We start from the raw sequence: 13,082 nt of genomic DNA on the forward strand, positions 1-13,082 counted from the left end.
ACTTGACGTGAAAAAAGCAGCGGCCGCTGCATGGCAGCTCTGTGTATACAGATTCAGACTCGGTCACACACAGATATACAAATGACATATATCAATTTATTTAGTGCAGTCACGCTTGGCATGTCGGTATTGGCCATATCAACATTTATCATATCGATGCACATGAAATGTCGCCAAACCATCTTGTGTGGTCTAGTGGTGTGTATATCCCTAACCCTCGCTTAGTGCCCAATCCTAACCTCCCCTCCCGTAACCCAATATCGACATCATTACAACTACATCCAAAATACATTTTATGGATGAAGAAGTATTAAAAAAATGCAGCCTTTTAGCTCATTAACAATGAATTTGTAAATATTGGCATCGCAATATGGGCCTGATTCAGACCCGCTCGCGAGCGCATAGCGCTCACAAGTGGGTCGATGGTGGGCCAATGCGCACACGCACCGCACGAGTCCCGGAGCGAGAGAGAAATCACTCGCTCCGGGGCTCGCTACAAGACGGGGCGGCTGTCGATGTTGATCGACAGCTCGCCCCGTTTTGTAGGCGGGGAGGGGGGATCGCTGCACAAACGGAGGCGTTCCCGAAGGAAATCCTGCCGTTTGAGGGCGGCCCTACTGACATCACTAGTGATGTCAGTAGTGGACTTCCTGCTCTATTAGAGCAGGAAGTCACCTCAGGCTTGTGAGACCTGAGACCCTACCACAAGGGTCTCCTCGCAAGCCCAATGGTCGCGATAATCGCGACCATCGCCAGGCCGCACGCACACCCTGATTCAGAGCGAGCACACGCAAATAGCTCTATGCCTCATGTCACGGTGATGGGACTGGTTCCCAGTGACCCAATTCTTACTGTTACCAACTCAGCACAAACAAAGGCTGCCACACACTAATATAGGAGTGCTAACATGGGATTGTAAATGTCATTTTTCTAAGACCGTTTGCAAAATGAAAACAAACGTCTAACTGGTTGTTACTGGTAATACCACGCAGGTACGTAAAGGAGTTTTCCTAAATGCCCCCAAATGATGACATCTCTGGTGCAACAAGTCATACTGTATGTGTATAGGTGTATATGTATTTTCATATAGGGGTGCACTATACACATCTCTCTGAAGAGTTTATAAATGGCCTGTTCTATGTTATACAGGATCCTATGAAGTCTGAGCAATTCAAAAGTGGGGGTATGCCAAAATCTCTGCAAATGCTTAGAATGGGCACCGATATCGTTATGGTACTATATACAATTCCTGAAACCACCCATGAGCCTGTGATACAGTCTCTATTTTACAACAGAGGATCCCTTCCTTCCTGGAATATAGCTCAGCATCACGGACAGACAAGGGTGTAGCAATGCGGCTGTCATCCCGAGGCTGTAAATAACAGCAGACACGTGACGCAGGCTCTCATTTCCTTATCGGCGAAGCCTTCCATCACCCTGACAGTCCCATTTATCCGCTCTTTAATGTAAACATTGTGCAGGAGGCTGGAAGTCCTTGATTTGATCATTAAAACTACTTTGCTCCATTTCAACATCTCCTGAGCCAATTACACTAATGACTTCCATTAAGCAGGTGGCCCCATCCTATGCATCCACGATTCTTCAGTGAAACTTGCTCAGACGACAAACCAATGTCATTTCTCTTTGCATACTGCCTGTCCCTCTCCTCTGGGTTGCAAAACTGCTTCTCCCCAAAGCACCTGATGCGGAGTTGGAAGTAAATCGGACGTAATTTGCTCCAAAAAGGCACGCACGGGAAAAAAATGCGTATTTTCGTCCATTTGACGAGTGGACCACTTCTGCGTGTGTGCCCAAGTCATCATCGTCAGTGCAGACTGGCACCTCCATAATACGCAAAAGGCACACCTCTAAACAGGCACATTCACAGAGGCCGCATTTGCCTAAACCCGCCTTCACCTACGTACGCCTACATGAGAACGCCCCATTACAGCCCAGTTTCGCCTCATTTGGTCATCAGTGAAGATGCGATTGAAATGCGCATGGCTCTACAACACCCATACTTACGTGTGTCTATATCGGGAGCATGTGCAGTGTGAATACGCCTCACAAAAGGGTTTTGCGGTCAAATCGCCATTAGCCCCACAATGGATAAAGCTATTGTCATTTAATAAAGGGTTGGGTACGGGATCCGGTGGTCAGAATACTGACAGCTGTATCCCGACAGTCAGAATCCCAACACAAATACAAATCCTGTAGGTAAGTGATCACCCCCCACCCCAAGGGGTATTGTGCACTATGCCTTGGAAATGTCCTGCTTCCTAAATGATGTCCAGTAGATTTCAGCCAATAAAATCACTAAGAACTAGTAGTATCGCTAACTGCAAAAAAAAATAAAATAGGAAACGTCAATGAGAATTTGCTAATCAATTCATCGTTAAGTAGTGATATCACATTTCATGGGCAGAACCAATATTCCTAAGAATGCAGCATATTAATAGGAACCAGCGGTATTATTGAGGCATGAGGCACTGTCACGGTCTAAGGGGAAGATATATCAAAGCCTGGAGAGAGATAAAAGTAGAGAGAGATAAACTACCAACTAATCAGCTCCTAACTGTAATTTCTCAAATAAATTTCCCCCACAGTGTGTGTGTTAAGTGACAGTTGCACATGCCATACAATGAGAATGAAGTATCAGCTATAGGCTACTGAGTACCTGGACATTAACGGATGAATTATCATAGACACCGACTCGACGAGCCGTACGTTTTGAACGAAGAACCTCTCGAGGGTTACGCTAAACATGACAACCACCTCTGCAAAAAAGCATTTATGTATTTTACCTGTATCTCAGGCACAATCGGCCCTTTCTCTGCGCAAGAGCTGGCGAACGCGGTCAGCGGAGCCGGAGAGAGCACGGGGTTCGGCCTGCCGAATGTGCTGAGGTCGCAGCTGGGAATCTCATTCTCTTCGTGCCTCATGGTGATGGTCTCCATGACAAAGAAGCGATCCCACGGCAACCAGAGAGTGTGCTCCTGCGTGGTGAACGGTGCCCGCTCAAACCGGAAGGTGATGGAGACTCCGCCGTAGGTGACGAGATCAAAGCTGTTCGCATGAAAAAAATAAATAAATTAAGAGGTCACGTTAGAAATCGTGGTTAAATTATTTTATGTAAGTGAAATTATATTGGTAATAGTAGGTACTGACCGCCGCTACCTGCAATATCCGCCTGACGTTGTAATTAGCTGGGTAATTATTACACATTTCAACCAATTTAACTACAAATGTCTTCTATCAGGGTTACATAACCTTGTATCTGTAATCAGCTGGTAAACGACATAACCCGATTGCATTAATGGCCCAAACACTGCTCGGTAATTATCAAATATAATAGGCCTCTGCAACTGTTACGCCAAGATCCCCGCAAGGCCTCGAACAAATGTATTCATGGTGCGATAACTTATTTATGGTGATTACTCCCAGATGTTTCCTTATACCTCTTCTTTGTCACATTTATCTCATTCCGTGACAGTTTTACATGTCTTTTCCAGTATGCGTTTCCATTAATGCTAGTCGTTTCCAGTTGAATGCTAATAAAAATCTATTTAGCATGCCGCTATGGCTTTTCAAGCAGATCTGCTGGTGTCTGAAAAGCACTGGGCATCTGGCTCGGAATTATCAAGGCCGCAGTCCTAGGAGCTGAATCATCGGGAAATTAGTGTTTCCTGACTACCGTCAACTACCGATGCGGTGATCCTGTTGACTGTGGCTTTTGGTTGTTTTTATAACGAGTCCTTCTAACCATCTGGAATAGACGCTTTTTAACCATTTAGGTGCCAATTGGTGGGCTTAACATGTCACACTGCTGTACAACGACCAAAAACTCTGACCGATCCAATGTAAGGGGGACTGAGGGACAGTTCTAAAAATTATCTGGATGCAGTTTTCCTGAATCAAAATTTTTTTCACCAGTTAGAGAAATCTGTCCTACTCATACATACAAATACCTCTGTTTTAGGGCCGTATTCAATTAGTTTCGCCTCCGCAAAAAAAGTTCCACTTTACCGACTTTTCCCCTACATTGCGTGTTTTAGACGCGAAGACTTACCGTGCGTGTCCCTGCTTTTCGCCCTATTCCTAACCCGGTGAAAACGGCAAGCAGCAAATGCAGAACAGGCGAAAAGTACTGTCAGAATAGGGGAAATCAGTCTGGACCCCCAAAAAGATGCACTAACATTGGGGGTCAATGTAGAAGTGTTCCAATAGCCCTAATAAAACTAATTGGGGTACTGAAGTTGTTTTAAATCCTTGTTATTAGCGTCCTTGTAAAAGTGGTGAAGAATGGCATAAAGCAGTATCTTTGGGTGAAAATAAATAGTCCTGGCAAATTTGGGGTACTTGAAAATGGGTGATAGCATATTTTAAGTTTTAAAAAAAAAAAAACGTGAAAAACGCACCTGTTACATGCACCTGCAATCCCCAAAAACACCTGACCCATCCTTGCAGACCCCTAAGAAATCTATTTTGCTAGTTTTTAAGCCTGTCCCCCCCACTTTTTACTTTTTCGGCCCCCAAAAAGAAAGTACTTTTTTAGGGTGTTCTTAAGTTTCCCCACAGAATTTTTTTACACAGTTGTGCTTTGGGGAGGGGGTTTGCCCCAAAGGTTCTGAGTGGTTTCCCCACGTTTGCACCCCAAAATAAAAAAATGTACACTTATTTTCTCCTGCTATTCCTAGGTGAATATTTTTCGCCTATTACATTGCATGGACTTTCCGCGTAGGCGAAAACCGGCTGGAATTGAATTTGGAGATAAGTTACGACCACGCGAAAAAACCACGATCGGCGATACTTTTCCGCGGAAAACGGCTTTTCGCTTCTAATTGAATACGCCCCTTAGTCTTGTACAAAACCTGACTCTACTTGTTATCTGGATGTCGGTTTGGCACCTTAAAGAAAGTTTGCAATTGCACAGTATCAACTTTTGTTTTCCGAATAAAAACGCGCACACAAAAATGTCATCCCTCTAGGAGAATCCCTTTTAGGAGATTGACGGTATGGCCATTTTTGATTTAGAGATATGTTTTGGGGGAGGGGCAGTGGATTGGGGGAAGGGCAGCGCTGTGCACACCATCTATCTTGCCCTGGGACCCCTATACAGGGATGTACACAGAGATATACATTTATTCCACCGCAGCTGAAAATGTGTACGCAGCTGCTGTGCGCATATATGCAAATGTAGCCGACGCCTAGATTTGTATTGAGACGCCTACCTACGGCATTGCAAATCCAAGCATTTGCGTACAAAGACGCCGTATCGATAGCAGATCCTTCGATAATCGGCCTTCTAAATAACCCTAAGGTCGCTCAAAATGGTCGCATGTACTGAGACGCCAGAGCCATTTTAATTGCGTACGGGATCACAGACACGCCCTAAAAATGGTCTCAACATGCCTGCATTTTTGACACCCCCTTCCCCAAAACTCTCCCTGATTGTCAATCACACTGTGGGTACCGTAGAAGGGAATTGGTATGAAATACCGTCAGCCGCATGGCCGGCGGTTCGATTCCAGTCAGCGGCAGCCCGACAGAAGCAGAGTGCGACGCAGCGGAAGCCCGACAGCGCTGGAAATCCCGATCGTGGATAGGTAAGTATCCACTAACCTAACCCCCCTAACCCTAACCCTCCTTAGGGGTGCCTAACCCTAACTTCCCCCCCAAGTGCCTAACCCTAATCCCCCCTCTAAGTGCCTAACCCTAACCACCCTCTTCCCCGCTGCCTAAACCTAAGTCCCCCGGGGGGGTGCCTAACCCTAAGTCCCCCCCGGTGGTGCCTAACCCTAACCCTCCCTCCCCCTAGCCTAACCCTAACCCTCCCAGGGGGTGCCTAACCCTAAGTCCCCCCCGGGAGCCCTAAACCTAACCCTCCCCCCCGCGGCTGTCCGCTCGCGGTGCCCGGCATCACTACGATCGTGATGCCGGGTGCCGGTCTCCCAGCGTCGGGGAAATGCGGGCGTCTATATCTAGATGCCCGGCATTTCACCAATGCCGGGATAAGACAGTCGGGAAGCCGGCTGCCGGTATTTAGGCAGTCGGCTTCCCGATTGCCTCCCCCGTAGAAGCTTTGCACGATAACGGTAATGTACCTTGATGCACGCATGGTTTACAGATAATCCCTCAGCTGTGTAAATCTAGTCATTGCGTCCATCTCTGAATCAGGCCCACAGGCTTCGTAGCTGAGATAGTATATCTGCTTTTTTTCCTCAGCGATAGAACTAGAGCCTAGGGCAGTGGTACCCACACTGGGTGGCCTGGCACCCTGGGGTGCTGCAGGGCACATGCAGAGCTGCCATGGATTGATGGTCCAGTACCAAATCAAATGTGAACGGCATAAGCATAACCAGTGCTGGTGGCTGCAATTCATAAAATACGAAGACATATAGAGGCGCGGCCCTATCTGCCACCACATAACTGAACCCAAGGATGACATAAAAGCACAATTTACTTCATTTCATCTTGTTTGCTGAATTCCACAACAGGAAACTTTTGTCAGTGAAAAAAATTGCTGATACTCTAAGGCGCTGTCATTCATAAAAGTTTGGGAACCACTGCTCTAGGGAGTTCATAGGTGGCATGCTCGGCAGCCAACAAAATGGCTGCCCACGCTGTGAGGAGAGATGACAGGTGCACTCACATCTGTGTGGAGATCAGCAGACTGATATTTCTGGACAGAAGACTAATAAGTTGATCTGAGAAACCACTAATTTTATATTACTGTTCTGAGAGGCATGGATGGGACCAGCATTGGGAGGGTGTGCTGGTTCCTGTAGTGCTATTTGGAGGATTCTGGGGTAGCTCCTGGTGAGTTGCCTCTCAACTTAAATATATTAATGTATTTAATAATACCATGTGGCACAACAGTATGCAATTATATGAACCAAAGTGGGTGCTATTATCATGTAGCGTTAGGGTCACTGGTACAGAGACGCCTTGACGCGGCCCGGATGGCTTAAACATATCTTTGCAAATATATGCAACAAAGATCTCTGGATTTCTATTATCATTAGGGGTGTGCGGGCTCGGATTAGTTTGGATTTTTCCCGCAAAAAATCAGGTCTCAGAAAGAGGCAAAACGTCATCTTTCATGGACAAACATTATCAATCCTTGACAAAAGTCCATGAAAGATGATGTTTGTCCATGAAAGATGACATTTGCCTCTTTCCGAGATACGATTTTTTGCCGGGAAAAATCCGAATTTGGCGGGAAAATCCAAACTAATCCGAGCCTGCACATCCCTAATTAACATGTAGTAGTCAATTCTTATTGCTGGTCTCTTGCAGTATGCTCGGGGGACATTTTTTTTTTTTTCTAGTCCCTCCCCTTTCAAGCACCTTTGAGAGACCATTAAGTTGTTCTGAGCAGCCACTATTTTATATTATTACAGGAAAACCAACCCGAAGCATAGACGTAAATGTACTGTTGAAGCGTAAAGAATTTTTCGAAGCATATCGTATTGCAGTATTTTTAGGAGCCAAAAATCTCAAACGGCAAAGCAGAGCATTTCAGTTATTCTCATTCAAATTCCTCATGACATCAAGAAAACTCTACAGAACATTTTCAATAGGGACAGCAGGACAGTCAGTAAGACTTATGAAGATTTCAGTGCTGTGGGAAGGGACAGATAAGAATGACAAATATTCTTTGTATAGCGCTGCATAAGGTAGCGCTAAAAATAAATACACACACACAAAAACTCTAATTGCAACGTGTAACTTAGCAGAGCTACAAAAACGGAATCTTAACACAGGACTATACAAAATCTCTGCGTAATCATAAAATAGCCCAAGATAACATGTATTGTATTAGATGAAAATACATTTTGAGCGTATTTTAAGGATTTTTTAATGCTGGATGAGCATTAAAAAATCCTTAAAATACCCTCACAATGTCTTTTCATCTGATACAATACAGTGCACCTTGGGCTATTTTATGATTACGCAGAGATTCTGTATCACCCATATTTCTGACCTCATTGTACTGTGGCTATAATTTAACAACACAGCTCATCTTCCCCGCACACTCCAGCCTGTCAATGGCCAGCAGGATTCCTCATCAATAAGATCTCGGCAGGGGGGTATTGAAACACACTGGGATTCTGCACTCGGGCACAGGGCCCCTGTATTTAGAGCATGGGGAGGGGGTGCAGAGATTTCATTTTCACTCCTGACAGCTTGTCCATAGGAAAGACCCCCTCCTGGGTGCCAGTGAGCTCTGCTGCAGCGCTGTTAAAGTCAGGAAGGGCTGTCTCAGCTCTTTGGCTCTTTGGTGCTAATTGCCATTAATGATCAGCAGCACAGTAGCTGTGCAATACATTACCGTGCCGCACACAGCACTCGTGCCTGAGGTCACGTTCTGACAACCCCCCCCCTAAACTCCAAACCCTCCACCGAGGCCACTGCAAGAACCACGGGGACCAGTTTGGTTTTGTTTAATAAAGTAGTTTCTGAAGTTAATGATGGTCTGCAAGGGGAGGTGATAACAGAGTATTGTATCAGGGATGAGCCCAGAAGATATATACAGGAAACAGAGATGGTAATAATAATACTAATGTATCACAACTAACTGCCCCAGTCTTGGCGGAACAGTCCCGACTTACAGGCTTCATAAAGGGGCGGACCTAGCCTAGAAATGGGCGGAGTTTTGTTGAAAAGTGGGCATGTTGAGGGCGGATCACATTTATGAATGTTGGGAGGTAAAGTAATGCACGTGGGGCAAAATCATCAGAAAGCAGAATACAGAATGAATAGTGATGCACCCGGGCCACAATGACAGAAGTAAGCGGCCGGGGAGTTTTAGGGGCAGAGGAAAAGCTGGTAGATTTGTCTGCAAAAGGAAAAGGATTATATGGTCCCTGTACAGGTTACTGGTGAGATATCACGTCCGTCACGGTGCACAAAGCTGGTCGCAACTTCCACAACTACAATATAGGGCCATATTCAATTAGCAGCGATAAGTCCCTTTCTGCGGAAAAGTGTCGAGAGTGGCGTCATTTCGCCATGCGAAAAGTTTCCGCCGTATTCAATTCCGAAGAGTTTTCGCCGGTGGGGAAACTCAATGCAATGGGACCAATGAATAGGTATCGAAAAAAAGTGCAGAATTGGGGTTTTGGGGTGCAAAGCCGTGGGAACCCCCCTGCACCCTTGGTACAGCCCCCCAAAGGTAAACTGCATTAAAAAAAAGTTTTAAAAAGTCTTTAGATCACCCCAAAAAAGTACTTTCGTTCTGGGGGCTGAAAAAGTCCAAAGTTGGGGGACAAACTTAAATATAGCGAAATAGACTCCAGGGGGGTCCCCAAGTAAGCCCCAGGTGTTTGCAGGTGCTTGCGGCAGGTGGATTTTTAACTATTTTGAAAACTACAGTTTAGCAAAATATTCTAACACCCATTTTCAGGTAGCCCAAATTTGCTAGGACTATTTATTTTGAGCCAAAAAACCTGCTAAATACTATTCTTCACCACTAATGCAAAGACGCGAAATAGCAGCTATTGAGAGCATTTAAGTACCCCAAATACCTTCAGCAGGCCTATTCGGGGGTAACTAGAGTGAACCCCAATGTCAGTGCATCTTTTGGGGGGTGTCAGGCTGATTTCACCAAATCTGACAGCACTTTTCGCCTGTTACAGTTTCGCCGGATCCAGTTTTCGCCGATTTCTAATTGAATACGGGGAAAAGCGGGCACACGCGCGATATTTTTCCGCATTGAAAACCAGCGATGTCGGCGAAAAGTTCAGCATGCGAAAAGTACGGGACTTTTCGCTTGGAATGGAATATGCCCCATAATATACTAATAAGTATTAAAAAACAAGGGGGTGGTGTATACTTATATATATTTAATTATTGTCTGTCTCTCCATATACCTCCCAATGGCCTAGATTTGCAGGCAAAATGGATGGAGTTCTGTCAAAAAGTGGATTTTGGGGGCATGGCCTAGTTTTTCCCTTGATATGGCATTTGGAAGCTATTCCATTGAATTAATTAGATTCCGAGGAAACACCCCACAGACCTTTCTTACATTCCAGCACTGCCAAACGCATTCTGCTTATAATTACCTTCCATCTTGTCTGCTGATGGTGTATCCCAACAGTGGGGCATTGACAAAACTGACATTTACGCCGACTAACGGCGTCCCATCCGATGTCATCACCTGACCACGTATGACGCACGCATGCCTGAAAAAGATTTAAAAAAATAAAAATCCTAGTGTTAGAATTACACATAGAAAAACAACTGTATACACTGAGATTTATGTACAGATTAAAAATGGTATAGGAATCGATGGGCCCTGAGGGTATAATCTCTTAATTTCTATAAAAGAGGGCAATATATGGTATCACAGCCCAGTCCTCATTGGTGTACAGCCCTTCACGGATGTATGAGGTGACCGGAATCAACTTTTTATATATGTACAATGTGGATTTGTCACCTAGACACGGTGCAGTCAGCCATTTTGATCAGACACAACGAGCGAAGGAAAGTCCTTCGCTCGTCGCGCATGCGCACGACGGAGCTCCCTCCGTCGTGTGCATGCGCAGTGCACACCATCGACCCACTTGCGAGCGGACAGCCGCTCGCGAGTGGGTCTGAATCAGGCCCTAAGCCCTGGCTGCCCGATTTTCGATGCAGAGGGTAACACCAAGTTTTTCTGGCGTTACCCTGTAGAAGCCAATAGGCTTCTTACCGCATCCTGCTCCCGACGCTTTGCTGCCGTCTCGCAGTCGCCCAGCACCGGCCCCCACTCACCTCCTGTGTGCCGGCCCGCGCTCCTCCTGGCTGCCCCGCCTCCTCCTAATCTTCTTCCGGGTGCAGGGAGGAGGAGGAGGAGCCCGGGACTTCCTGCACATGTGACCAGCAGGAAGCTCCCGGGGCTCGGAGGGGGCGGAGTCCCACGGATACCCCGTCACCCGGCATCGGCTGCTTCGCAAAGGGCAGCTCTTATTGCAAGAGCTGTCCTTTGCGATACTAATTGCATATGTTAGTACATATGAATTAGTATTTCTGCGGTGACTGGCGGGATGTATACAGCAAGGTTAGTACATCCCGCCCTATGTGTGAAAAAAAGCCGCGGCTGCTGCATCGTTTCGCTTCATATACAGATTCAAACTCAGAACAGACGCTCGGCGCAAACGGAGTCATACGGAACCTGGAGCGCCAATAGCAGCTGTTTGGCGTGCCTGCATCAACAATGAGGACACATCTGTATTACAAGACTCTGCAGATCTGCTGGAAGCCCCCCCCCCCCTATTCCCTTTGTCTGCGCATATTATGGAATTTCTGATCTCTGATATTCAAAAGCAATTTTCAGAACAGATAATGTTTTATTATCATGTCCAAATATGGGATCAATTATCCCTGTGCAAACATATTTACGTATATATACTGCAGAGGGACTCGAGCTTCCTTCATCTCCCCAATCGCCCCTGACCTTATCCCCATCTGTGACAGGACGTTATTTATGAACAAAATGCAGAATAATTCAGAGCGTCACCTGGGACAGCTCAGCGGCGGAGCCTACCTGCCTCTCCCTTAGGACGGCCGAGTTCTGCATTATTTATTGTGCTTATAGAGGAAACTGGAGCCGGGCTGAGCAGATTTCTCAGATCACACTGATAAAAGGAGGCTCAGATGATAAGACATGAATACAAACTCAGCAAAGAGACGAATAACCGAACTTCAAACCAGCGCAGCGCGGTTTCATATCCTCTGCAGGATGAGATTTTCCCCAATGGAGGTCAAAGACTAATAAACAAAGGCCGGCAGTGCTGCGGGGGGGCAGCTGAAGTCATTGTATTTCTCTTTTTTTTGCCTTTGTAGACGTAATAAACAGAGGCAGCGGGCTTATACAGACGTCTACATAAGGGTCTGCTGGCGCATCTGATAATAACCCACCTTTGTGTTTTATAGTGTACGTGTCACTAATAATGGTGAATAGCTTTCCATCCTGCTGGTGTCATCGACAGATAAAAAGAGAATGACCAGCAGCACTTTTCCATAATTGAGATATACCCATGGTGCTTGCATGATCCATCTGTATGTATGTACCGCACTGGCAAACGCAGGATTTCTAGAGGGGGGTTTCCAAAAGCTTGATTATAGAATGAGTGTGGCCAGTCTATGAGGAGGGCAGAATTAGTTATACCCCTTTTACACCGGAGATAAAACCCGGGTTTTTGAAGGGTTAACCCGGGCAGCTCCCTGGTGTAAAAGGGGTGAGGGTTGGATCGCCGGGTAGAGTGACCCGGCAATCCAACCCAGGTAACTAGCAGGGTTTAACATGGGCGTAGCCCGTGAAACCCTGCCCTGAGAACAGCGCACTCCGGGTCACGATGACCTGGAGTGCGCTGCTAGCCGGCCGATTGGTCCGGCTTCAGTGGCGCTTGGAGATGACGTCATCTCCAAGCGACCACTTTCACTCCGCAAAAGCCGGGTCCATGCAGACCTGACTGCGGTGTGAGCGGCGCTGACTCGGGAATATCCCGAGTCGGTGCCGGCAAAATTCCGGGTCTGATCCGGATAGGAACTTTGTTCCAACTCCCATTTAGGTGGAAAAGGGGTATAATTAACTAGTTTTAATATGCGTCCTACAAAGTGCATTGTGTGTCATAATTGCACCATATACAGGACCAGCCATCACAGTAACCGATTATATGCCTCATATATAGTGTATTGTGTGTCATATTTCCAGCATACACAGGACCAGCGATCACAGTAACCCATTATATGCCTCATATATAGTGTATTGTGTGTCATAATTCCAGCATATACAGGACCAGCAATCACAGTAACCCATTATATGCCTCATATATAGTGTATTGTGTGTCATAATTCCAGCATACACAGGACCAGCGATCACAGTAACCCATTATATGCCTCATATATAGTGTATTGTGTGTCATAATTCCAGCATATACAGGACCAGCAATCACAGTAACCCATTATATGCCTCATATATAGTGTATTGTGTGTCATAATTCCAGCATACACAGGACCAGTGATCACAGTAACCCATTATATGCCTCATACATAGTGTATTGTGTGTCATAATTCCAGCATATACAGCACCAGCT

The 13,082-nt window shown here is 46.0% G+C and overlaps 1 protein-coding gene across 1 annotated transcript in view; it reads right to left on the reverse strand.

Annotated features, from left to right (window-relative positions):
- TENM4 (teneurin transmembrane protein 4) overlaps positions 1-13,082 on the reverse strand; it is a 677,831-nt gene that overhangs the window by 55,195 nt on the left and 609,554 nt on the right. The window contains 2 exon segments of the mRNA XM_088459938.1: positions 2,805-3,066; positions 10,068-10,187. Coding sequence (XP_088316064.1) covers positions 2,805-3,066; positions 10,068-10,187 — 382 coding nt within the window.

This window comes from Taudactylus pleione, unplaced genomic scaffold (assembly GCF_031769625.1).
Source record: "Taudactylus pleione unplaced genomic scaffold, aTauple2 ptg000954l, whole genome shotgun sequence".
NCBI lineage: Eukaryota > Metazoa > Chordata > Amphibia > Anura > Myobatrachidae > Taudactylus > Taudactylus pleione.